Genomic DNA, 25,758 nt, shown 5'->3' on the forward strand with positions numbered 1-25,758 from the left:
CTCCAAGATGGTGGAGGGGTCTGAGTCCTCTATAGCCTGCCCTGGTTTGTCAAGTTTATGGAACAAGATTGATTCACCTATTTCAGGATTCTTAAGTTTGTGATACGTGTATAACCAAGTATATTTATGTTTTCTAAGGATAAGTGCCACTGGACGACCAGGGTTGTTAGCTGTTTGAAGGGTCACTATCAGGAACAATCTACTTTGCAGAGCTTTGCTAATATTTTAAAAGTTGATGAAGATTCATTTTTTCCTGAAACTTATAGTCTTGTCATGTTTATAATACTGCCTGACACTTCAGATACCTTAACCAATTTGCATTGAAAAATTCATCTATTAAATCACAACAGGTGCACCTACACATACACACACACACACACACACACACACTGAGTAGTCTTAACATGCCTTTGGTTAGACTTCTGTGAATCCACAGCAAATAAAATACAATGTCAAACTGCTGTCCTATATCCCAAGAAACTATCAACTGAGTTTTAGCAATAAAGATATCTAACTATTAAAAGTTACTCTGAAATAAGATGGATATTATTCCAAGATGAATTACATTCACATAAAATTTGACTACTTTGCACTTTCAAATCAGTTTTAAATATAGTTGAGAACTCTCTGTTGAAAAAATTAACAAGAACAAAAAAATCGTAGCCAATGCACCCAAGATCCCCCTAATTTAGATTCCTCTTTAAATAAAATACATAGGCTGTGCTGTTTCATATAGACAGAATTTTAAGCAGAGAACCCTAATTGTTACTTCAATTATCTTAGGGCCTGAAACAGTTTAACAATAAAAGTATCTATCTGATTATTCAATAATTTACCCATTTCAATCAGAAAATGGGCAGTTTAGAGTAGTGTCTGACCACAATTTTAGTCAAGACAAAGAAGCTATAATCAGCTACTGGCTGCAGAAATTATTATACTATTTCATAATAGCAAGTAACACTTGATCATATACATATATACCTTTATGAAATAGTATGTAAATATTTTAATTAAAGATGAAAATGCTATAATTGAGGAAAAACATTAACAACATATAATTCATTAAAATTGAGATAATATCAAACTATCTCAAAGATATAAAGTGATAAGCATGCAAATAAAATAAATGGTAAGAGAGTGAGGTAAGTGCAGATGAAGTTTGGGTGAGAGATAAAAAGTGAACAAATGTTTCATTTATATGCAGTTACTTTTCAAAAGTGTAAGATCTAAAATTGTTCCCCCAGGAGATCAAGCAAAATTGTCAGATAAGGTACTCTTCTCATTTCCATAATAGGCAAGAGACTTCTACTTCATTCTTTAGGAGGAAACTTCTCCATTCTACCCCCTTACTGACTCCTCCTCAAAGAGCGGCTGGTGAGCACTTAGGCATGGCCTAGGATTTGGCCTCTATTTCATTCCCTCAGCTGCATCAATAGATAATGAGGGAGGCTGTGGTCCTCCATGGGACTGGTTAGAGTTGGCTATGTAGACCCAGCTCTTCCTACTGGCTGGCCCCAAAGTGTAGATTTGATTGAAAAAGGAGTGGTAAGTGCAGGAGTGCATCTTTCCTAATTCTCTAACTGTGCCTTTCTCCCCATCCCTGTAAATCTAATAGAATAAAGAAGTAGACCCCATGCTACTCTTTGATTTCATTCATCCTGTCTTTGATAACTGATGCCACAAAGTTGGTTTATATGAAATGGAGTTTATGCCTAATCCTAGCATAGAAATCGTGATCCCCAGAGTGTAGGGTTCATTTTAGTAGGAACTATTTGAAAACACTGACTTTAAATTATCAAGCCCAACTTGTTGGTGGAGCTGATTAAACTAAAATGCTTCTGAAAATAAACATGCAAATTCCTTGAAAGTAAATTCTTTCCCTCAAGAGAAAACACAGAACATGCTCTAAAGAAGCATTGTTAAAACACAATTAACTCATAATGTAGAATTTAAACATGAGTACCTCCAGCCAGGATCTTCTCTTCCAATTCTGCCATTTGCTTCTTATAGGCTTTTAAAGCTGCTTCTTTGAAAGAGGGACGGATTCTCTTTGGCTTTGTGATTTCCACTGGCTGTTCAGGGATGTTTTGGTTTTCATCTTCTTTTACTTCCATTTCAGGTGGTATCTCATTTAAGAGTTCCAATCCCCCTTCACTAGCCACATCATCTGCCTGTCCATCATAACCCTCATCTTGTGGGGTTTCATAAGGTGTTTCATATGAAGGGTGATCGTATTCCTGCATTTGTTCATCTGTTTCAGTAATACTAGTCCTGTTTTCTAGCTTAGCAAGGACTTGTTCCATCACTTCAACATAATCTGTTTCGTTATCAGCCACTGGTTCACTATAATCTTCCTCATCCTCTGCTTTGTAGTAATAAGGCTCTGTGTAGACATCAGAGTCAAGGGTGGTACTTGATTCATTTGCAGTTGATTGGGATAATGTCCGAAATCTCCCCATTAAGGAAGAGCCACTGTCCTCATATCCACTAAGACTCTGTGTGCTTTTGTTCCATACTACTTCCAAGGCTGATTTAGCCCTCTGTAGTGTAGATCCAAATTTTGGGAAGCTGAAAGCCTTATCAGAAAGGTCAATGCTTAATCGACTATGCCAGGATTTGGGTGGGGCATCCTCTGAATCATCACTTTGAAATTCACTTTGACTTCGATATATCATAGACAATTGGTTTTGATTTTGGTACAGCTCATTAGAATTAGCTTCCCGGTAAGAATCATATTGGCCAGCCCATTGGCCTTGTGGTTCATTATCCAACCCAGGGCATGGAGATGAGTTGTCATCTTGGGTTAAATCATAGCTCTCAGAGTCATCCTGAAGGTCACTGTGGTACTTTGCTAAGTCTTCTAGGTCTTTATTATAAACATCTAGTTGTTGATCAGATAGACTGTTTGTGTCATAGTCAAAAGCTTCCTGGGTGGATGAATCTAAACCTACGTCAGTTCCTTGCTCTACTTGATTCCATTCCTTCCATGGAGAAAGATCCTCATGTAAAGAGAGCTGAGAATCACTGTAATGACTTTGGTCTCCAGATGCACATACCATGCCACTACTCATTCCGCTATCCACAGTTTCTGTGTTAGCAGTTTTACTCTGCCCTTGGACAACTTGAACAACCCCATTCAAATGTTGATCCTGAGGACTGTCATACAAGGTAGGTGTGCCCTCTTGTTTCCTCTGCCAAAGTTCCCGGTCTGAAGATGACAGGAGGGAGCTTCCATTAGTCCTGGTGAAAAACTGGCTTTCTGAAAAATCTTCCGAGTAAGATTGACACAATTTGGAAAAATCTGATTCAGAACGACTAAGTTTAGAAGTGAAAAAATCACTCTGTGAATGCCAGAGGGGCATTGCATCTGCATAATGGGTTGTGGTTTGTCGTTCCAAGTTATCCGATTCTGGCAATTGTGAAGAAATTTTATCATAATCTGATTTATTTGAAATTCTGCTGCTACTAGCAGTTTTATTCTTGGCTCTAGTATTGTGTGATTTTGAACTTGACTTGGAAGTACTTCCCCTTGTTGGAAACTCTGACTTAGAAAGCACAGCATAACTGTTTCTATTGAGATCAGATTCCAGCTCTCCATCACTGTCATCGGGTGATTGCCAATTGTTCTTGATTTTGGGCTCTGGAGTAGTGAGCTTTATATCCATGCTCTCATATGTTTGGGAGGATGGTATCCCTCTCTCTCTCCTTTCTCTGATGTCATGAGTAAGAATATCTGTTGAGACACCAATACCTGTTCCTTTGAGTTTATATGATTTTTTTAAAATGGAATCCCTTTGCTGTGGGGTTTCAAAGTACACAAGTATGGGTCGAGGCTTTGCATTTGGGCAATCCCTTTGGTGTCCTATCCTCTGAGCAAATTCAATTTTAATAGTATTTGGTGCATCTGAAAAACCCATTTTATCTATTAGAATTTGGTACACCACACTTTCAATGTATTCAAATCTTTCTTCAGGCACATTTAAAAATCTCAGGCTGGCCTTGCTACCCATATGACCTAAGTGTTTAATATAATCATGGATGTCTCTGGTTTCCCTCCGAGACTGGACAAACCCTGTACGTAGCTGTTCAATTTCACTTTGTACAACTTCTACACTGCTGGAGATCTCATCGATGGAATGCTTGAGAGCATTGACATGCCCTCGTAGTTCAGAAAGTTCTGTTTCGATCTGACTTATTCCCTGAAGCTCCTTAAAGATCATTTCCATGACATCATGTGTTTGGCTAATACAACCAGAGGAACTGAATCCTGGCTCCAGGGCATTTGCCTTTGGGTTTCGGGCAGTTCGGTCCAAAGATTTGCTTCTTATTCCCCAGGTTTTCTTCATTGTGCTCAATTCTGAATCTGAAGAGACACACTCTTGACTCTTTTTCCATTTCCTCAGTTTGCGTAAAGCTCCTAGTTTTAAGCTATGTAGAGTGCGTTCCCCATCAGAGCTGCCCTCAGAGGGTGCCAGGCTGCTTGAACTCTTTCTATTGCGTCTAACTGGCATCGTGTGTGTTAATTGCGCCTGGTTTTCTGTACTACTCCTTAGTTCATTGAGTGATTCTGCGTAGGAACTCTCAATTGAAGATAACTCTTGAGGCAGATCCTCATTATCATTGTTGCTCACATTAATTTTTTTTTGCAGTCCATTGGCAATAGCCACTCGATAACTGAATGTTGGTGAGAGGGAAAATTCTTTGTTAGCCTCGTCGTCTTCAGTGGATAAGTTGCGAGCAGATGAACACTTTGCAATCTTCTTTACAGTGCTTTTCAAGGTATTAGAAAGTTTGGGGGTTTTGGTCTGGCCAGCAGTAGAAACGTCTTGATCCCTTTTCTGCTGACGATTCTCTTTTTTTTTGGTTGTATTTCCCAATTTCTTTGTAAACATCCCTTTGCAAAGCTTATGTATGTAAGGTAAAATCAGGTTCTTGAAAAGATTAGCCACCATGGACAGCAATTAGTGCAAGCTTTTCTGCCCTGAAGAAGTAAACAAGGTATCAGGATGGAAATCTGTAAATCCAAGGCAAGCATCACTGTTCAGATGTTCTGTGAATCATTGAAAATAGCAGGAAGGGCAGGCATGGCTCTGCCACGGTGTCAATGTCCTATGAAAATCGGAAGCAAAGCTCCATTGATGAAAGACATTCTTTCTTGGAGAAGGGGTTTCATGAATCTCTCTCATTTCCACATAGCTTCATGTAGTGTCTAAAAGAAAGGAACGTTAAAATGAAAATCAGAATTCAATTCCAGATTGAGCCCATTTCTAACATTTTCCAAAAGTTTTCAAGATGTACAATGTGAAAAATTGCAGAGGGTGCAGGGGCATATCTGAATTTTGACACACATTTTTAAAACAACTAAAAAGCAAATCAGAACCAATAACTATGTTTAAATGATTTTTTTTCCTAAATCACTTATGGGTGGACACAATTGAAATAGTAACAAAAGGTAATAATGATTATTTGGAACAGGTTTTGTAAGTTGACATGCAAATTTAAAAAGCTATAGCAACTGTATTGTATGATCATTTCCACTTTATTTCCTTTCCTAAACTTGCATTTATTTACACAAACATTAGCATTTAAATTTAAATGTATTCTCCCCACCCTAGACATTTAAAATTCATCAAATTAATATTATCCATGTATGTAAGACCTTTTCTTCAAGTAATCATTTACTTTTCAAACTATTCAATGATTGGAAATTTCTTAAATAATGATTGAAGTAATCCAACTAAGAAATATTTCATATGATGAAGTAAACATCAAGAGAAAATACCTCTTATATAGCCATCAGGTTTGTCAATAGATTATCATGAGTTGAAAAAAACAGGAGGTTACATCAAATTAGGCATTGTAACAACAATAAAAATAGGAAAATATTAAAAATGTAGATAATATCCAAGTTTTCAGAGGATGTGACTTGAGAGAGCAGAGTCATCCTAATCAACTGGTACAGGCTTGTGGCAGATGGCAGGGAACCCTTCCTCAGTGTTAGGACCGTGACTAGAGATAGCGTACCAAATCACAAAAAGAAATTGTGCCACAAATAAAATACGCCTACAGATAATCAAGAATTGGTCAGACATAATTCATCCTATGATTTGGTGTTTTATAATGCACATAACCACACAAGTAAATAATCTTTATGATAGCTAGTTTCTTGAATTATGTGAAGAAGAGAAGGAGGAGGAGGAGAAAGTTTACATTAATCTTGCTGGTTCGCTCGCATGATGCCTTGAATGTGGTAGGTATTCAAATAAAATTTTGCTGAATTGAACTTCCTATTTATTGTTGAAATATATCACAGAATAATGGTTAACAGCTCAAAGACTTTGCTGATGTTGGACTACATATTTGGGTAGATATATAATCCATTTACTTGTCTGAAGAATACATCATAAACTGCATATTGTTTTAGGAGCTGACTGATATTTTCAGCTTCCTCCATTTGGAAATCTGCCATCTTTACTTCACTCAGGCTCTGCAGGGCCTTGGGGAATACATGCTGTGGTCACAAGCCAAGCTTCATGAGAGACAGGACAATGTATATGAGAAAGTGAAACAAAAAGACGGAGGAGAGAAAGACACTGACTAAAGAAATCCACATCTTCTGGGTTTCATAAGCTGTCAGAGCCTAATTCCTCTCATCTGAAACAATTTGGTATTCATTCACAATTATAAGCCAATACCTGTTTTCTACTATAAAAAACATCAAGAGGGGCTGGCCCCGTGGCCGAGTGGTTAAGTTCGCGCGCTCCGCTGCAGGCAGCCCAGTGTTTCGTTGGTTCGAATCCTGGGCGCGCACATGGCACTGCTCATCAAACCACGCTGAGGCAGCGTCCCACATGCCACAACTAGAAGGACCCACAACGAAGAATATACAACTATGTACCGGGGGGCTTTGGGGAGAAAAAGGAAAAAATAAAATCTCTAAAAAAAAAAAAATCAAGAAATTGACTCCTGAATTAAATTCAAAAAATATTTATTGTACCCTTGCATGACTTCGCCTTGTAGAGAAAAGACTTTGGAAAGTTTGGTAGCAGTGGGAAGACAAATTGTTTTAAAACCACGTTTGGTAGAATAAACTGTTCTATTAATCACTCAATCCAGGATCCTGGGTCTCCCAAACCTAGAAACAAATGCTTAATTTCCGTTTAAACGAAAGCAATAATTTTGCCAATGCCTCTGATGTTTTCATGAAATTTTGTCTAGACATCCTGACCTGCATTACTAGTTCAGAACTATTTTTCTAGGCAATAATTTTGGAAAAATTTTAAGCAGGAATATTTATCCTGAAAAAACACAAACCCAAGGGCATGTGTCCACTGTTGCAATAATGGACTCAAGTGCTCAATATTCCAACTACATAGAATGATTTGTTATTCACTAAGGCTCTATGCTCTTTCACACCTCAGCAACTTTTCTGTTCTCTCTACCTAGACTATCACTCATGTCAAGCCCTCCCTGTCTCTAAAACTTGTGTTTAAATTCCAAAATCATTTGTCCTGTAAAGACTTCACCCACCACCCAAACTGAGCTTTTCTGTCTCCTTACCATACTCTCCCACAACCCAGTTCATAGGCAATTAGAATTCTTCTGTATTTTAATCTCATTTCTGTCTCCACCCACTGAACTATGTCCTCTTTAAGGGTAAAAGTAGGGGCTGGCTTGGTGGTGCAGCAGTTAAGTGCACACATTCTGCTTTGGTGGCCCGGGGTTCGCCAGTTCAGATCCCAGGTGTGTCCCACATATAAAGCAGAGGAAGATGGGCAAGATGTTCAGGGCCAGTCTTCCTCAGCAAAAGAGGAGGATTGGCAGCAGATTTTAACTCAGGGCTAATCTTCCTCAAAAAACAAAAAAAACTTAAGGGTAAAACAATGACTTATTCAATTTTAAACATCCTGAACCCAGGACACATAATAAGCACTCAATAAATGTTTACTGAAGAATGGGTCCGAAGGATGCAAAGTTTTAGTTATGCAAGATCAATAAATCCTAGAGATCTGCTGCACAGCATAGTGCTTATAGTTAATAATATTGTTATATACATAAATTTTTTGCTAAAAGGGTAGATCTTATTTTAAATTTTCATATTACAAAATAATAACAAAGAAAGAAGAAAAGGCAGGAGGAAACTTTTAGAAATGATGGATCCGTTCATGGCATAGATTGTGGTGAAGGTTTCACAGATGTATACTTATCTCCAAACTCATCAAAAAAAAAAAGAGAATTGGCTCATATTTCAGCCATTTACTAAATATCTTCACCTGGTTGGCCCAAATTAAACTCCATCCACACCCTAATTGTTTTCTTAGATTATTAATCTCAATTAATATCATGATAATTATATACATTTTTTGTTAGTGCCCTCAAGGCGGTTCCAATTCCTAGTGACCCTGTGTACAGCAGAGAAGAACCCTGCCCAATCTTTTTGTGTCATCCTCTCTTCTTCCTGCACTATACCAGAAAATGTTCCAGTGTTATTCATAGAGTTTTCAGGACCAATTTTTTCTAAAGTAGGTGGCCACGTTCTTCCCCCTAGTCTGTCTTAGTCTGGAAGCTCCACTGAAACCTCTCCACCATGGATGACCCTGCTGGTATTTAAAGTATCAGTGACATAGCTTTCAGCATCACAGCAACACGTAGCTGCCACAGTATGACAACCAACAGATGGGTGGTGTGGTTCCCTGACTGGGAAATGAATCCGGGCCATGGTGCTGCCCAAATTTTAACCACTACCACTAGGGCAGGCTAATCATCCACTTACCTAGGACATATACCCAGGAGTCATTCTAGATTCCATATGATCCATCCCATAACCACACTCGATGTAAGAATGTCACCTCCTCCCACTAGCAATGCCTTAGTTCTGAACTCTACAATTTCTCATCTGGATTATCACAATTGTATCCTATATGGCCTTGCTAACTCTAAACTGGCCCTTTTTCCAAATCTTCCTCTCTAAAATTAATATATTTTAAAAGATATAAATCCTCCTGCTTAAAACGCTGCCAGTTTTAGCAGCCTCATATCCTATCACTCCCATAAGCACATCTGCCCCAGCTACATTGAGGTAGTAGCAGTTCCCTGATCACTATAATGTTGCCTAACCAATGCGCCATTTTCCATGCTGTTTCTTCTGCCTCCATTCCTTTACCCTTTCCTCTACCCCTACATGTCCTTCTCATGAATATCTCTAGAATACCTATACAGCTTAGATCCAGCAGGGACCAGCATCAGCTTGTTTGACCTCCTCAGAGTTGGCATTTCCTCCTCTGTGCTCCCATAACACCTTGACTGCATGTTTGTTATGGTAACTCTCAGAATATAATAATTATTTATGTGAAATATTTTATCTACATCTTGATCTCTCAAATATGTCTGTGAACTCTTGAAGAGCAGAGACTGTGTTCTATTTAATTTAAAATATTCATAATGCTTGATATGTGGTAGACTCACGATGATGGTTGGACAAATGGATAAATACATAAACAAGTGAATGAATGGACAAATAATAAACCCATGAACTAACAGATAAACAATAAAGATTCCAAGAATCCTGAACTGGCTGAACTGGGCCTTAAGTAATCCAGAGGAAGAGAAGCAGTGTGAGCAGAAGGAAAGTATCATAAACATTCATGTCACGTGCAAAGATGGAGAAGCATACACCTTGGAGAAAGATGGGGACTACAGGGAGATGAGTTTGGGTGGGGAAAATAGTAACAATGTGGGAAGTTTTGAAATTTAGGCTGAGAAGTTCCATCTAATGAGGAGGCACTAATGGTCATTGGTTTTCAGCAAGACCACTTGATCCAGGTTACCTGCATTAGAATCCAGCTCTGAGATATATTAGCTGCATGATATTGAGAAAGTTACTTAATTTCTACACTCCCCTCACTTGTACATTTATTAAATTGGGATAGAAATAGCATCTCCTCAAAGATAATCGTAAGGTTTAAATGAGTTAACACATGTAAAGTTCCTAGAATACAGCAAAGCTCAGTAATATCAGTCATCATTAGCACTGTGAAGGGTAGTGAAAAGTATTTACAGAAGATTAATCATGCAGTATCTGTTGTGGAATTAAGGTGAATAGAAGGAGGAGGCACCTTGGAATCCTGCTAGGTTGGAGGACGAGATGAAGAACAAAGAAGCAATTGGAAAAGAAATGGAAGATGCCTTACATCTATATGGTCCAGTGACAATTTTCCAATATTGAAATCTCACCTTCCCATTACTGGGATCCTTTCTTCGTGTGTGTGTGTGTGTGTTACCATCATGAAACCACAGCTGCTTTAACAGCAGCGTTAGCGAGTCTCAAATATCAGCTGTGGAACTTCCTTCAGACAAGCAACCAGGATAGAGAAGGAAGATGACATTTAATAAGCACCTGTTATGTTCCAGAAAATTAAGCAGCCCCAATTAATCCTCACAGATACTCTCCGAAGAAGGCATTATTATGCCCATTTTACAGATGAGGAAATAAGAGGTTCAAAGAGATTAAGATATATGGCCAAAATTACACAGCTGGTGAATTGCACCATGTTTCTCTCCCTTCCAATAGCTTCATCCAGCAGTTTAGGAAAGATAAATAAAGCAAAATGTACCTTGGCCCCTAGTCCTAGAGTCTACGAAGCTCTCAGCTGCATGTAAAGTGAATATTACAGGGGGAATTGACACATGTTCTAACGCCCACCCAATAGAAGCCCAAATATTTACTCTCCTCTCTGAAGTTCAATTTTTTAAATGGAAATAGCCAAGATGAGGACACAATCAGTATTGGGGAGAGGTAGGCCAGGTGGAGTGGGAAGTGGAGGAAATGAGGGGGAGAACAGGACAACATCACATGATTCTCAACTACTTGAATTCAAAATCTCACACTCAACTTCCAGTTGTGTTACCTTTTAACTACACAGCCACACATTGTTTCTGGTAAGAAAGTTTAGGGGTAAGATTTAAGGGTTTGGAAAGGAGATCTTTGAGAGAGATTAAAATACTAGACTATGTTGCCATGGGAAACCTTAGTGATAATACCTATTACTTACCATGTGCCAAGAACTGTGTATGTAATTTTCTAAAATTTACTTCATTTCTTTCCCATAGTAATTGTGTGAAATTATTATCGTTTGCCAGAGAAGGAAGCTAAGGTCTAGAGTTTTTAGGAAATTTGACTTAGATCATGCAGTTAACAAGCAATACAACCTTGACTCCAAGCCCCAGATTTGAACTGCAAGTGTACAAACTCTGAAACTAATATTAGAGTTGAATGGGGAGTAAAATAATTTTTGCAGGTATGTTAAATTCCTTTCGTAAGAGATTTATTTAACATGACAATAAAGCTAGATGCCCTCATGGGCTAAAAGAGCTAATGAACCTTTAAACAGCAATTTATTGCTAAATCATTACCAGAATTAAGCTAAAGCATTTTCAGATCAATAAACAATTTTATGTTCCTTACCAAATATAGTAAAGTAGATGAACAGGGTATTTAGGTATTAACTTGCAAGAGAGAGACACAAGACAAGGAGATGTGATCTGATAGAGCCCTCACAGGTCACCTCCCCAAGTCCTGCCTTCTCTACTTATGCATAATGATGTCTTTACAGTCCCTGACTCTGTGTCCCCGATTTCCACCTTTGCCCTAGGAACCCCATGCTTATGACTTGAGTTTCTGACCTTCCATTTACTGTTATCTGCTTAATCCCTGCTCCTAGCCCAATAGAATAACTTCACTCTTAACTGCTCCTTCACGTGCAGTGAGTATGTGTTAAGTATCCTAGACTGTGTTAGGATGATAACTAATCACCCCATCAGAAGAAAGCAAGAAAGCCTCTGCTTCTCATTGTATAACACCTCAGCAGTGAATACCCTATACTATATGATTGCCAGTTTAAAAGAAATTTTTCCAAAAATAAGTCCAAGAGAAATACATACACATGGTTCACCAAATATCTGTTCAACAGAAAATTCTTCGTGATTTGCAAAGTAGCTGATTGAAAGAGACTTCCCACTACGTGAGAAAAGCTGCTGCTACAGAGAAGGAGTAAACCTAAGAAAGTTCATCAGAGCAAGACGGCCCCAGTGGAAAGCAGCATTGGCCAGCACAATGACCACGTAGCTTTATAAACAAAATCGCACAACAAAGGAGAAAACCAGGGAAGCTGAGATGGAAGGGAAAGCTAGCCACACCAACAGCAGTGAGGAGACACAAGGCCTGATGAGAGGAAGCATCAGGGTAGTTGGGACAAGGCAAGTGATGAGAAAATAAGTTGTTATCAAAGATCAAGTTTTAAGAAGTATCTTTTAGATTGTCTTTATTGGATCAACACAGATTTATACCTGTTTTATATAACTTTTTCATATGAAGTAGTAAAAGTACTATATATATAATGTGACTGATGGACACAGGGATGACCGTGACAATGAAAATTGCTGAAACAGTAACATATGAAATGATGTTCTTGTGAACTATTTATTTTTTGCCTGATGTTAAGGCAAAACAATAAACCAATACATACTGAAAATTTTCCAACAAAAATGATGAAACCAGAAAGTGATAAAAAGGTTTATCCTAAGCTAATAAATTGTTTTAAAAGAATAAACAGAAAGATCCATTTCCCCAAGAACGAAGCCCAAATGATTCACATCCTGTTTATTCCAGCTAGTCATATATTTTTTGAATTTCTTCATCCAACTACAGCCCATCTACATTTTTTACTCATGTCCATTGCTGCTGCTTTGGTTTAGGAGTAAACAATGAAATCTAGTACTAATATTTCTATAAGCCCTTTTGAATCTACAAAGTAGTTTTGTATGTATCAGCTCATATGATCTTCCTGGTGACTTTGTAAGGGTATTATCTCCAGTTTATGGTTAGCAATGATGAGCCTCATAGCTGCTAATGTAGTTGCCTGTGTCTCCTGACTCCAAAGCTTGGTTCCTTCACTATAATAATTTACATGCTCCTTACTTTAAACCTTTAATATTGCAGGAGATTACTGGCCTCCTAAAGTAATAGTCCCCACCATTCCAAACCATCCCATGAACTGATTTCTATCTAATATTCCTTAATTTTATTTTCTATCATTTTCCTCTTCTTAGTCTCCTACTGCAGACTATTGCACACCTCTATTCCATGGCACTTTATAATTCCATGGACCCACTAAGCTTATTCTTTCATTGTTTCTTTTATACTTGTTGATCACTCTGCCTAGAATGTCCTCCAGCTAATCTGGTCTCAATCATTCAAAGGACATATTAAGTCTAATGTTTTCCACAAAAGGTTTTTTAATTACTCAGATGCCTTCGCTTTTTCCTGTAGTCCTTATAGTCTGCACCATGATATTTAGTCATTAATTATTCTTCTAAACTATTTACCAAATAGCTTTGGACATGTTTTCCCATTTTTTAATGCTATTATATGCCAGACACTGTCTTGAGTGCTTTGTATAGGTTATTACATTAATGTTTGATAGTAATTTCTGCAGTAGGTACTATTATTAATGCCCATTTTACAGATGAAGAAACTGAGAACCTGAGTAGCTAGTCCAAAGTCACACAGCTGAGAGGTGATGGAGCTAGAATTGCAACCCAAACTGACTGGCTTCAGAATCCTTTATCGTAAACACCATGCTACACTGCTATGCCCATAAGGACCAATTAGAGAAAAAGGTTGTCACGTATGTAGTATCTTTGAAGAAGAACTCCTCCCTCAAGAAGAGTCTATGTCGGTTTCTACAATTAGAGCTGTATTCCTTTTACTTAAGATTTTGGTCCTTTTGGTAATGCAAATCTCACCTAGGGGCCCCTCTGTTTTAAGACTTATTAGCTATTTTGTATCTTGGCATAAATGGTTTAGTAGAGCATTCTTCAAGAGTAGGAGGGAGAGCAGAGACAACAAGAAGGAGCCTGAGAATGGGAAGAGTCAACCATCAAAGGGGAAAGAAGGAGGATAGGCCAGAAATGAGAGACAAAGGTGCCTAGAGTACGCTTTGCCCACTTACTATTTTGGCCATGGCCCAGCCCTATTCCCAGCTAGAATGTACACCCCTTGAGGATAAGAACTATGTCTTTTCAATCTTTGAAACTTCTCCCCACTCACCTACAGAGAGTAGAGCCCAGGTACTCTGGCTCATGGATGAACAACTTAGAATGATATCATCTCACAGCCAAGTTGTTTCTCATGTGTGTGTGTTTCTTTGTTTTATTCTCAGAATCCACCCTTTTTTCCTCCAACAAAGATCAGAAGTGGAAACTCAATGAATACAGCTGATAAAGCAGAGCTCCTTTGGTTGAATTAAGGGAGCAGGGCTGGAGTCTCACTTTACCTGCTACTTCCACGTGAGCTGCAGCCCATACAGTTTCTCCACAGGGTCCTAGGGCTTGGAGAATACAGTTTGAACAGCACTAATCTTCAAACTGTACACAGCATGGAATGAAAACCCAGAAAGTTCAAAACACTTGCCTGAGTTCACACAGCAGAGCTGGAACGAAATTTTAGGTCTCCTATCCTGACTTCACTGTTTTTTTCTCCCTGTGCTGCGCTGCCTTCCTTTAAAGCAATCACACCCAAGGGTTTGGCATCTTCCTACTGTGCCAGTGTTCTCTGATATGGTAACCTAAGTCTATCCTTAGATAATTTGACTTTTGCCTTGATTCTCTATAGTCAATCTTTGTAATTTTCTGGAACTGGAAATTCCTTTGATATTAAAAAGGATTTCTAAAAGAAAATCTTGTGAGCAATTTTGACGTGTGGTGGAATTTTTACTAGAGGCATAAACTATGTAAAGAAAGGCCGCTGAAGAAAAGACACCATTCTGAACAAAAGTTGTTACTAGTTCTAATGTTTCCCGCATCTCTGTCCCACCAGAATTGTTGGATACATTACCAGCCTAATGTCCTGTGCCAGAGAAGGGGCCCAGATCCCTGTGAGAACATATGACCCCCGACCCGTGCTTCCTAAGTACTTTTTGATATCCCCATAGTAATAGGAAATGTCTACTTCAACATGTTAAAATGATTAATCCTTAAAAAACTTCACAAGGGAAAATATTACTCTCATTTTAAAAACAAGAAAGCCAAGACTCAGAGACCCTAAGTGACTTACTCCAGACTTACTCGAGCGATAGGGCTAAAATTTGAACAACTTATGTGTGGTTCCCAAACCAGACTACACCACACTGTTCAAATAAGATACCATCAGTTATATCAGGGAGCACGTCCATCCTTGGTGAATAGGAGGCATATTCCATTTGGTGCCCAGCTGAGCTCCAAAATACACCATTCATACTTTAGCAGAGGGGCATAGAATGGAGGCTTAAGCCAGACGGCCTGCTTTGAATCATGGCTTTGCTGTACACCAGCTGTGCACAATGAGCAAATTGTTTAACCTCTTTGTTCCTCGGTTTTCTCATCTGACAACTGAGATTATAATGATACCAACTCCCTCATGTTGCTGTAAGCATTAAATAAGAGATAATTAGAGGAGAGTCTGGAACATCAGAAGTACTCAAAAATGCTAGTTATTGTTATTAACAAATGATGGTAAAATTTCCATCTGGGCAGACCTTTCCTCTACCCCCACTCCTTTCCTGACTGTAGGGCAGCCGAGGAGGTCTCACAGTAACACAGTCCCTCTTTTGTGTTTATTTAGAATAATGCAAATTGTCCAGTTTTTTTAAGGTAGAGTAAGAGTCACAGTAATTCTGAAGGCTAATGAGGAAGATAAAAATTAGTAGTGTTACATGTACTTAAAAGTTATTTCTTTTAAAATGTTGCATACTCTAAAGGAATGATAAGCTACTCATAACAATGATTTAACTGTATTTTATTGATTCTAAGGCCCACATATTTTTACAGTTTAACCTTTTCTGAAACTGGGATTGGGACCATAGAAACTTCACATTCCTCATGTATACACCAGGGATGATAGTATCTATTTCCTAGGGGTGTTTGCGAGATGTATCAGACTATGCGATAATGAGAGCAAACACATCTATCACATTTCTTGGCAGGGCACATTGTTTAGTTTCATTAATGTCCATTTTCTTCCTTACCACTCCCTTTCTTTACCCCCCAAAAAATGTTATTTAACCCAAAACTCATGAAGACAGCCAGTATCCTGAATTCCTTACTTGGCAACTTGGATTCTAGGTCCAGGTCAAGCAATATCTCCCTCCAGAAGTCTCCCTGATGGCTCAGGCAGGAATTAATGTGCCTTTCCATCTGTGTCACAACTCATTTGGACACCATAGATACAATCTTTGAAGTACACACACACCTTTACTAAGCTGCACATGTATTACAGCAATATTATGAGATAATATAATCCATTTTTGCATCTGTTTTCCATAATGGAATGTATCAAGGTGCCTGATATTTAATAGCAACTCAATTAATTTTCATTGGAAAAAAAGGTAATCAATAAATGTACCAAAATATTTCATAAACTATCAGTAATTTGCTCAAGCATAAACAGAACTCGACCTAAATATTAGTAGGGTGGAAGAGAAAAAGAGTTACCCTGTTCTTGATACAAGTTTAATACCCTCCTAGATGAAGTAATTATCACCCTTTCTGAAAGAATAAGGTTCAAATTTATAAGATATTACTGTATCTCTACAAGAATTGCCTACACAATAAAATGTTTCAGCCAGAAATATGTCTTATACTAAAACTACACTAAACATATCTATAACAAAAAATTAATAATATTGTTGGCAAATTGGTACATTGATTAGATGTCCACATTTCTAATTAATGAAATCTGAAGAGCTCTGCACCTTGGGTTTCTCAATAAAATTCTGTTCACAAAGTATTCTTCATAGATGATTAGGTGCTGCTAGCTCATTTTGTTCAGTTTTATTACTTTTGATCTGTTCAAAAATTGACTCTAATGCCAAGCACACATCCTTAAAAGCAACGCAATCAGTTAGTAATTAGTGACAACTTCAGACTGATTTCTAACTGGCCAATAAGCACACGAAAATGTGGCCTACAGCATTAATTATTAGGAATATGCAAATTAAAAACCAAAATGAGATACCATTTCATAAAGACAAAAATGGCTAAAATTTTAAAAGACTGATTACACCAAATGCTGGGGAGGATATGGAGAATCTAGAACTTTCATACAATAAAGAGGACAATGTAAAAGAATACAATCACTTTAGAAACTGTTTGGCAGTTTCTTATAAAGTTATTCCTACACTTATACTATAATCCAGGAATTGCATTCCTAAGCACTTACCAAAGAGAAATTAAGGCATTTTCTCAAACAAATTCGTATAAGAATTTCTATCGTATCTTTATTATTAACAGCCAAAAAGTGGGAAAATATCCATCAGGAAGAGAATGGGTACACAAATTAAAGTATGTTAAAATAATCTAGCACTAATCAGCAATAAAAATAGAATGAATCACTATTACAGATGAATCTCAAAAATATCATATTAAGCAAAGTAGCCAGACACAAAAGAGTCAATACTCTATGATTCCACTTATAATAAATTCAGAGCAGGACTAATTTATGATACTAGAAGCCTGAAAAGTTGTTGCCTATGAAAAGTGGAGACTGACTTGAAAGGGACATGAGAAAACTTTTTGGATTGAGAGAAATGCTCTGTATCTTAACTGGGGTAATAGGAGTGTTCATTTTTTTAAATTCACAATGTAAATTTGAGATCGATGCATTTCACTGTTTGGAAATCTTATTCTACTAAAAAACTATGAAAATAAATAAATATGAATAAAAAATGACATGTACTTTGATAATGGAAGTAGTACATGAGAAGCAATTTCTTGGACGGTGGAAACTGATTTAATTGATTGTTGCATGAAAATTAGGTCTTCTTTACTTACCCCATTTAGTGCCATTGCAGAACACGCAGCACATGGAAAAAGTAGTTGGGCTGTGCACCCCGAGGCATAAAATTCAAAGCAGAGAGACAGCATGTCTAGGGAACAAAAGGTTCTTTTGACATTCCGCCTCATTACAAAGGCCAGGGTTCAATTCTCATACTTGCTTGGAAATCCAGCTGACACAGAAAAGCCTCCTTGACTAAGGACAGACTGAAGTTGTCCAGAAGTTCAATGTCATCCAACTGGAACAACTACAATAAGTACTCAGAGAGATTTTTATTTCAGCACTGTCTGTTCTCTGTATAGTTCTAAGATACAAGAATCTCTTGTTAGGGACAACTAATTTACTATAAAGGAGCCAAGAACATACAGTAGAGAAAAGAAATTCTCTTCAATAAACAGTGTTGGGAAAACTGGACAGCTACATGCAAAAGAATGAAACTAGACCACTATCTTGACCGTACACAAAAATGAACTCAAAATGGATTAATGACTTAAATATAAGACACAAAATCAGAAAACTCCTAGAGGAAAACATAGGCACTGTGCTCTTTGACATCAGTCTTAACAATATCTTTTTGGATATGTCCCCTCAGGCAAGGGAAACACAAGCAAAAATAAACAAGTGGGACTTCATCAAAATAAAAACCTTCTGCACAGCAAAGGAAACCATCAACAAGATAAAAAGACAACCTATCAAATGGGAGAAGATATCTGCAAATCATATATCTGATAAGGGGTTAATATCCAAAATATAGAAAGAACTCATATAACTCAACAACCAAAAACTAAACAACCTGATCAAAAAATGGGCAGAGGATCTGAATAGACATTTTTCCAAAGAAGACTTACAGGTGGCCAACAGGCAAATGAAAAGATGTTCAACATCACTAATTATTAAGGAAATGCAAATCAAAACCACAATGAGTTATCACCTCACTCCTATTAGAATGGCTATTATCAAAAGGACAAGAAATAAATAACAAGTGTTGGAGAGGATGTGGAGAAAAAGGAACTATCATCCACTATTGGTACAGCCATTATGGAAAACACTTCAGAGGTTCCTCAAAAAATTAAGAATAGAACTACCATATGATCCATTTATTCCACTTGTGAGTATTTATCTGAAAAATACTAAAACACTAATTTGAAAAGATATATGCACCCCTATGTTCACTGCAGCATTATTTACAATAGCCAAGAGATAGAAACGATCTAAGTGCCCATCAATAGATGAATGGATAAAGAAGATGTAGTGTGTATATGTGTATATATACATATATATATAGATATACACACACACATATATATATACAGATATACACATACCATGTAATACTACTCAGTGATAAAAAAGATGAAGTCTTGCCATTTGTGAAAACATAAATGGACCTTGAGAGTATTATGATAAGTGAAATAAGTAGACAAAGAATGACAAATACTGTATAACTTCACTCATACATGGAATATAAAAAAATAAAACAAAACAAAAACAAAACAAATAAACAAAACAAAACAAATTCATAGAAGCAGACAACAGATTGGCAGTTACCAGAGAGGAAGGGGGGTAGGGAGGCGGGTGCAAAGGACAAAGAGGGCCAACTATATGGTAATAGACAGAAACCACACTTCTGCTAGTGAGCAATCTGTAGTATATACAGAAGTCTAATTATAATGCTGTACACCTGAAACTTCTACAATGTTATAAACCAATGTTATCTCGATTTAAAAAAAAAATTTCTTCAAGGGTCATATCTCCTCCTGAGCTGTTGATTGAATCACCTCCTACCACCTCTAGGATAGTGTTCCAGCAAGTATCTCTTCTATTACTCACATTTTAAGTCTCTTTCTCTCCAAGCGGTCCAGGCCACCTAAGCAATGAGCATATTTACATCTTATCCTATTGTAAATAAAAAACTAACGGAAGACAGCCTTCAGCTTTCCTTCAATGTCATTACCTCCTCAGGCTACGGCACTTTCTACTTACCACTTCCAGAGCACAGATGAGACCTGCTGTCTCTATCCTCTCAAGAGTCCAGTCATCTTCAACCTCTTACTGTCCAGTTTCAGCCCCAGAACTCTATTAAAATTTCATTCTTACTGGGCATGAATAATATTTATATAAAACCCTAATCTTCCCTAATCTATCTGCTGCATCTGAAATGATTAACCACTTAGCCTTTTTTTAAATCATTCTATACATCTTGATGACAACATGGCCTCTCTCTGAACACAGTTATTTTGACCAGAGTGGTCACATAATGGCAACTGAACCAATCAGTTCTGTTTCTTGGGAATTGGGAGTTGGAGCATAGAGACTGTCAGATCTTTTCAGGCATTTAACAAGAAAGCCACATAAAGTTGTGACCTAAGCAATCAACTTTTGATCTTTGTAAAAACTGAACAGTGAAAACATATTTTCAAAAGAGAAAGCAATGCAGACAGGAGGTCAAAAGCAGAAATGAGAGACTGCATAGCCACAGAGGGAGAGGAGGCCTATGTTTCTGATTGCTCTCTAGACCAAGGTCTGGGGCCATTTGTCTATGGTATGGTGAGATAACAGTTTAAGTAAGTATTCTTCTTTAATGCTTTAACAAAGAAACCCCAACAAGGTCCTTCACTGGTCTCTCTTTCCTTTTCAGATTTCTTTTATTCCCCTTTCTTCTAACTACCAAGTCAATATGTCTGCATCTATCTTCTCTTCTTAACATTAATTCCAATTTTTGTGTTAACTATTTTGGCCTGAATGACCACTAACATCTCAAATCCAATATTTTCAAATTCATCTTCACTCATAAACTACAACATTCTCTAAATTTCTCATACAGTACTAATGAATAAAACCAACATTCTCTTAGTTATATGGACTGGAACTCCAGGTTCACCTTTGAACTTCTATTTGTCCCAAACTTCTAACCAAGTCTAACTCTTATGACCCTTAACCTTACAATTTCTCTCAATCTCTACACCTCTTTTCCATTCCCAGAGCTACCATCTTGGTTCGGTCCCTCATCAATGTTCATTTGAGGTCATTAGCTTCTTTCAGAAAATAAAAATTCACAAAAAAATTGAACATTTTTACGTTGATCCTAAAATATTCCCATCATTGTACTGTACACATTAAAAAACATAACTTCACTTAATCCTCACCACAGACTTTACACGTGACTATTGATATGACTTCCAAACTGCTCTTCTCACCTCACTGATTGTACATAACTCTAGATGTGTCTCTCTTCTGTAGTACAAGTGAGAATTTTAAATTTTAGTGAATGTTGCACAGCATGAAAACAGACCAAAACTTAGATGCTTACATAATTAGTATCTTCCCTCCCTTCCCCTTTAAGTGTTAGATCCAATGCAATTTTCCTCACACAATGGAACTTCATTTGATTCCAACTCTTGGGTAAAAGTCAATTACTTATGTTTCAAAGCATGCAAGTAAAATGGGCGTGACACTTATAACTAAAATTAAAATTAGTGTCTCACTAAACAGAGCTGCAATTTCATCCTTTTCCTGTATCACAGAGTGCCTTTTAAGTAAATCTATACGGAAATTATTTCAAAATGCCTAATAGAAAGACATTTTTTAACTTTTTCTGCAAAGATAGAACACATTCCCTATAATAAAAGGTAATACATGCCCCCAATAAAGAACTCAAAATATCAAGTTCAGTTCTTTAAAAATGTCTCATATTTTTATTATGGAATATGAAATTATACATGTAAAGTCTCTTCAGTTTAAAACTAAAACATGCTTAGCATCAGCCAGCTCTTACCTCAAAGAGCATCCGGGAATAAATAATAATAACAGAAGTGGTTGGTAACTTGATCTATGGCAAGTCTAGGTGCTAGTGTAATTGATATAAAAAAATAAGAAATTAAGAAGGCAATACAAAAGTTTTACATCTCTAATAACCACAGGGATAAAAATATACAATGTCTATCTATCCAAATTCAAGTGTTCCAAAGCCCCTTGTCACAAACAAAGTTAAGTCCTTCCTCCCTCCCATAAAATCACATTAAGATTCAGACTCTCATTGTATCTGTGTTCATCTGTCCCCCTGACTTAGCCCAGACCCTTTACTTAGGCCTTGATAAAAGCTAGAAAGCAAAGACCCAGAAGAATGTTGTGGGAAATTCTTTGACACCAAGGAACCAGAACCCACTAATTTTTAAAAACATTTTAAAAAGATAATTTAAAAGTAATTTAGAAGAACTTAACCAGCGCTCTGAGTAAACTTCTGTGCCTTAGGAAAAAGCAGGACATAGAAGGATATCCCAGGGGCCAGCCCTGTAGCCAAGTGGCCAAGTGTTCCACTTTGGAGGCCCAGGGTTTTGCTGGTTCGGATCATGGGCACAGACCTAGCACTGCTCATCAAGCCATGCTGAGGCAGCATCCCACATAACAGAACTAGAAGGACCTACAACTAGAATATACAACTATCAACTATGTGCTGGGGGGCTTTGGGGAGAAGAAGAAAAAAAGATTGGCAACAGATGTTAGCCCAGGGCCAAAAAAAAAAAAAAGAAGGGGTATCCCAGAGAGTGTATACTCTCCATGGACCCTTGATATTACAATCAAGGTAGTCTCAACTATAATATTTGCACTCCAACATCCCATTCCACCTTCAGAATTAGTGGAAAGATAATAGTGTGCATAGCTGTGCTGTGCCACACAAATGTCCCCTTAAGGACTAAGGTACTCCAACTGCAGAGAGTGTTGTGTTCATTGCCAAAGGCACATAGCTGAGCTGCTCCCTGAGAATGACAGTGGTCAAGGGGTTATTCCCCCTCCTCTGGGTCAGCCCACATCCAATGAATAATTGATGTGGGTACTCAAATGCCTAGCCCCCTTGTTTTAATACAGGGACCATCCCAACATTAGACCTTCCTTTAAGATTGCCTGAGGCCTCTGTTGCAAATGTATCATGGTTCAGCTTCTCCCTCTACCTAATCTAAAAGAAACTCTGCACATATAATCTCTGTGGTACAGTCTGTTTCCTAGAGAACCTGACTTAAGAAAGTTGGTACCCAGGGAACACTGAGGAAGTCATCCTAAAATGAGATATTTTATCTGGATCTTCTCTCTTGGACTGGCAATGAGGACCTCATCATTGATGTCATGTGGACAGCTGATAGCCTGCGGTCTACTGTAGCAGTACAATTGTTAAAATATCCACTAGTGGTAGACTGGAGTGTGATACTACTGCAAGGGAATGAACTCATATGTACAACATCTCAAGGTATCTGAGGGGTTGATAAGAGGAAGTGATTAGCACTATGGAATAGAATAGCTGTTGCTAGGGTCTCTTGATGAACTGAAAGACAATGAAAGGCTAAGAGTGATTAATCACCAATTTAAGGCTAACTGTAAAAACAGCAAAAGGCCATGTTGCCATATAAATAAATTCTCATCTATTGCAGCAGATGCAGAAAAAGCTGAGCACCAGATCCAGGAATTAATCATAAAAGTGGCAGAGCTCCAGAGAAGGTTTAAATCTCAACTTAGGCAGGTCGGCTATGCCAAGTTCGGGGCCTTAATTGAGAAAAAATGGGACTGTGCGTCACGTGATGGGGACATCTGGGTTAATTCACTTGAAACTCTTGAATCCTCAGATTCCCCTGAATCCGTGGATACTGTAAAAGTGGCCTACTCCTCCCTTTAGTGGCTAGTGCTCTATCCTTGCTTGTAGACAATGTAAAGGTCTCCAACTTCCAAGACAATCTGTGTACCCTCCATCAAGATCTACCACAAATACCCCCACGGACATCCAGACCAATAACTAGGGTAAAGCCACAACACAAACCAGCTGAGTAAATGTGGGTCTGTTAAGGAAGGAAAGAGACTGTATGTTGAAGAAAATACAGGACCTTACCAACATATATGCACCAATAGGAACCGAGAAAGTACTTATGAACCGGATTCTGCAGGTACTAAATCACTGGGGAGGTATATAAAGTTAAATAGGGAAGAATGTAATGCTATGGAAGCACTCTCCTATGATATTGAATTTAACACCTGGCAAGGATCATGGGAGACAGTATTAAAGCTATGGTGATTCTTGAAGGCTTGGAAAATGTTATGGTCTGTACCAAGTAGAAGTAATATGGTAAAGAGTAGAGAAAAAGTTCATAAGTCTCAGAGAAGTGGATGTACTAGAGTAGATATACTGCATAAAGCCAGAAAACTCATCAGCGTAAAATGTTCCATGGGAGGACACACTATCTACCATTGAGATAAGTAATGTGATGTTGAGTTTCTCAATGGCATCACAGAGTATCTCAGTGGTGGCTATCCTCTATAGGCCAGGGATGTTATAGAACTAGGTTTTGATAACAATGGCAATGATAGGATCCCAAAACAATTTAGGCGAGGTAGTAGCACTTAATTATCAGAAACAGGGTGGGTGTAATTATCATAATAAGTTGCAATGTTAAAAATGGAAGCCATAAAGCGACTTAGGGAGACCTAGGCAGATGGTTAATAGAATGCAGTTCCTAGAGGCAAGATAGATGCACACTCCTCCACAGATACTGTTTAATTTACAGAAGCAAAAGGAATCATGAATAGGTTATCAGAAGATTGAGGACAGCCTCCCCACTAAGAACATAAATCTCTTGCACAGTTTCTGGACTTGAGCCAACACTCAAAACCAGAACCTGATGACCAAAGGAGAGGCCACGTCTCCATGAAGTTTGGACCCCACTACATTATGACAAATGAATATGGTAATGATTCCCACATACCTTCACCATAGGGACCTACTTCTATAACTATACACAGGGGAAAAGAGAATATCCAAACATTTTGATCACTGTGAGACACAGTCTGAGTTGGCATTGATACTAACTGATCTGAACTCTATTTTAGAGTGGGGGTAAGTGAGATCAGGTACTAAATATAGTCTTAGCTCAGGGATGGCTCTCAGTGAGTCCAGCAGGTCCACAGACTCACCCAGAGGTAATTTCTTCAGCCTGCAAATGTATAATTGGAATGAACATATGTGGTAGTTGGCAGAACCACCACATTGATTCCTTGGCCTGTGGGGTAAGAGCTATCATGGTGGGGAAGACAGAGAGAATAAATAAACAAACATTATCATGTTCTGAGGAATACAGAGATTAGCACTACCCTTGAAGATTTAAGTGATGCAGGAGCAGTGGTCTCCGCTATATCCATATTTAATTCATGTCATTTAGCACCAGACTTGCCCCTGAGAAAGCCAGATAGATCCTAGTAGATGACAGTGGACTATCACAAACTCAACAAAGTAGTCATCCCATTTGCAGCTGGTGTGTAGATGTGGTATCTTTGCTAGAGCAGATGAACATAGCCTCAGAAACATAGTATATGGCCATCGAACTGGCAAATTTATTCTTTTCTATCCTTATTAGGAAAATGGTTCAGAAGCAGTCCACATTCAAGTAGGGTAGACAAGAATATACAGTCTTCTCCCAGGACTGTTTAATTTTCCCAACATGTACAGGGACCTAGATTATCTGAGTATTCTGAAGAACATCACATTGCTCCACTACATTGATGACATCCTGTGAATTGGATCCAGTGAGCAAAAAGTGGCAAGAAGGTGAACAAGGAGGCCTTGATAAGACATGAGCTCCAGAGGAAGATGAATGCTATGATGATTCAGAGATCATAACAGTGCAGTTTTTAGGGGTAAGTGGTAAATATCCCCTCGAGAGTAAAAAGTAAATCATTGCCTCTCACATCCAAAGCATGGTAGCCTCTTCAGGTTCTGGAAAGTATTATAATCCATACTGGTTAATACTACTCTGAATAAAATGCTGTGATATGAAAGACTGACACGGTTAGGAGCTGATTAACAGAAATATCTATGGTGAAAAAAGTCAACTTGTAGAATATATGGTGAG

General features: G+C 38.0%; 1 protein-coding gene across 9 annotated transcripts in view; it reads right to left on the reverse strand.

Annotated features, from left to right (window-relative positions):
• The window catches only part of UNC13C (unc-13 homolog C), a 585,940-nt gene that overhangs the window by 542,487 nt on the left and 17,695 nt on the right, over positions 1 to 25,758 (reverse strand). For all 9 annotated transcript variants that reach the window (XM_070579899.1, XM_070579965.1, XM_070579933.1 and 6 more), the window contains one exon: positions 1,964 to 5,209. In XM_070579899.1, coding sequence (XP_070436000.1) covers positions 1,964 to 4,952 — 2,989 coding nt within the window. In that variant the 5' untranslated portion in view covers positions 4,953 to 5,209. The remainder of the gene's footprint in view (positions 1 to 1,963; positions 5,210 to 25,758) is intronic.

This window comes from Equus przewalskii, chromosome 1, assembly GCF_037783145.1.
Source record: "Equus przewalskii isolate Varuska chromosome 1, EquPr2, whole genome shotgun sequence".
NCBI classification, from domain to species: Eukaryota; Metazoa; Chordata; class Mammalia; order Perissodactyla; family Equidae; genus Equus; species Equus przewalskii.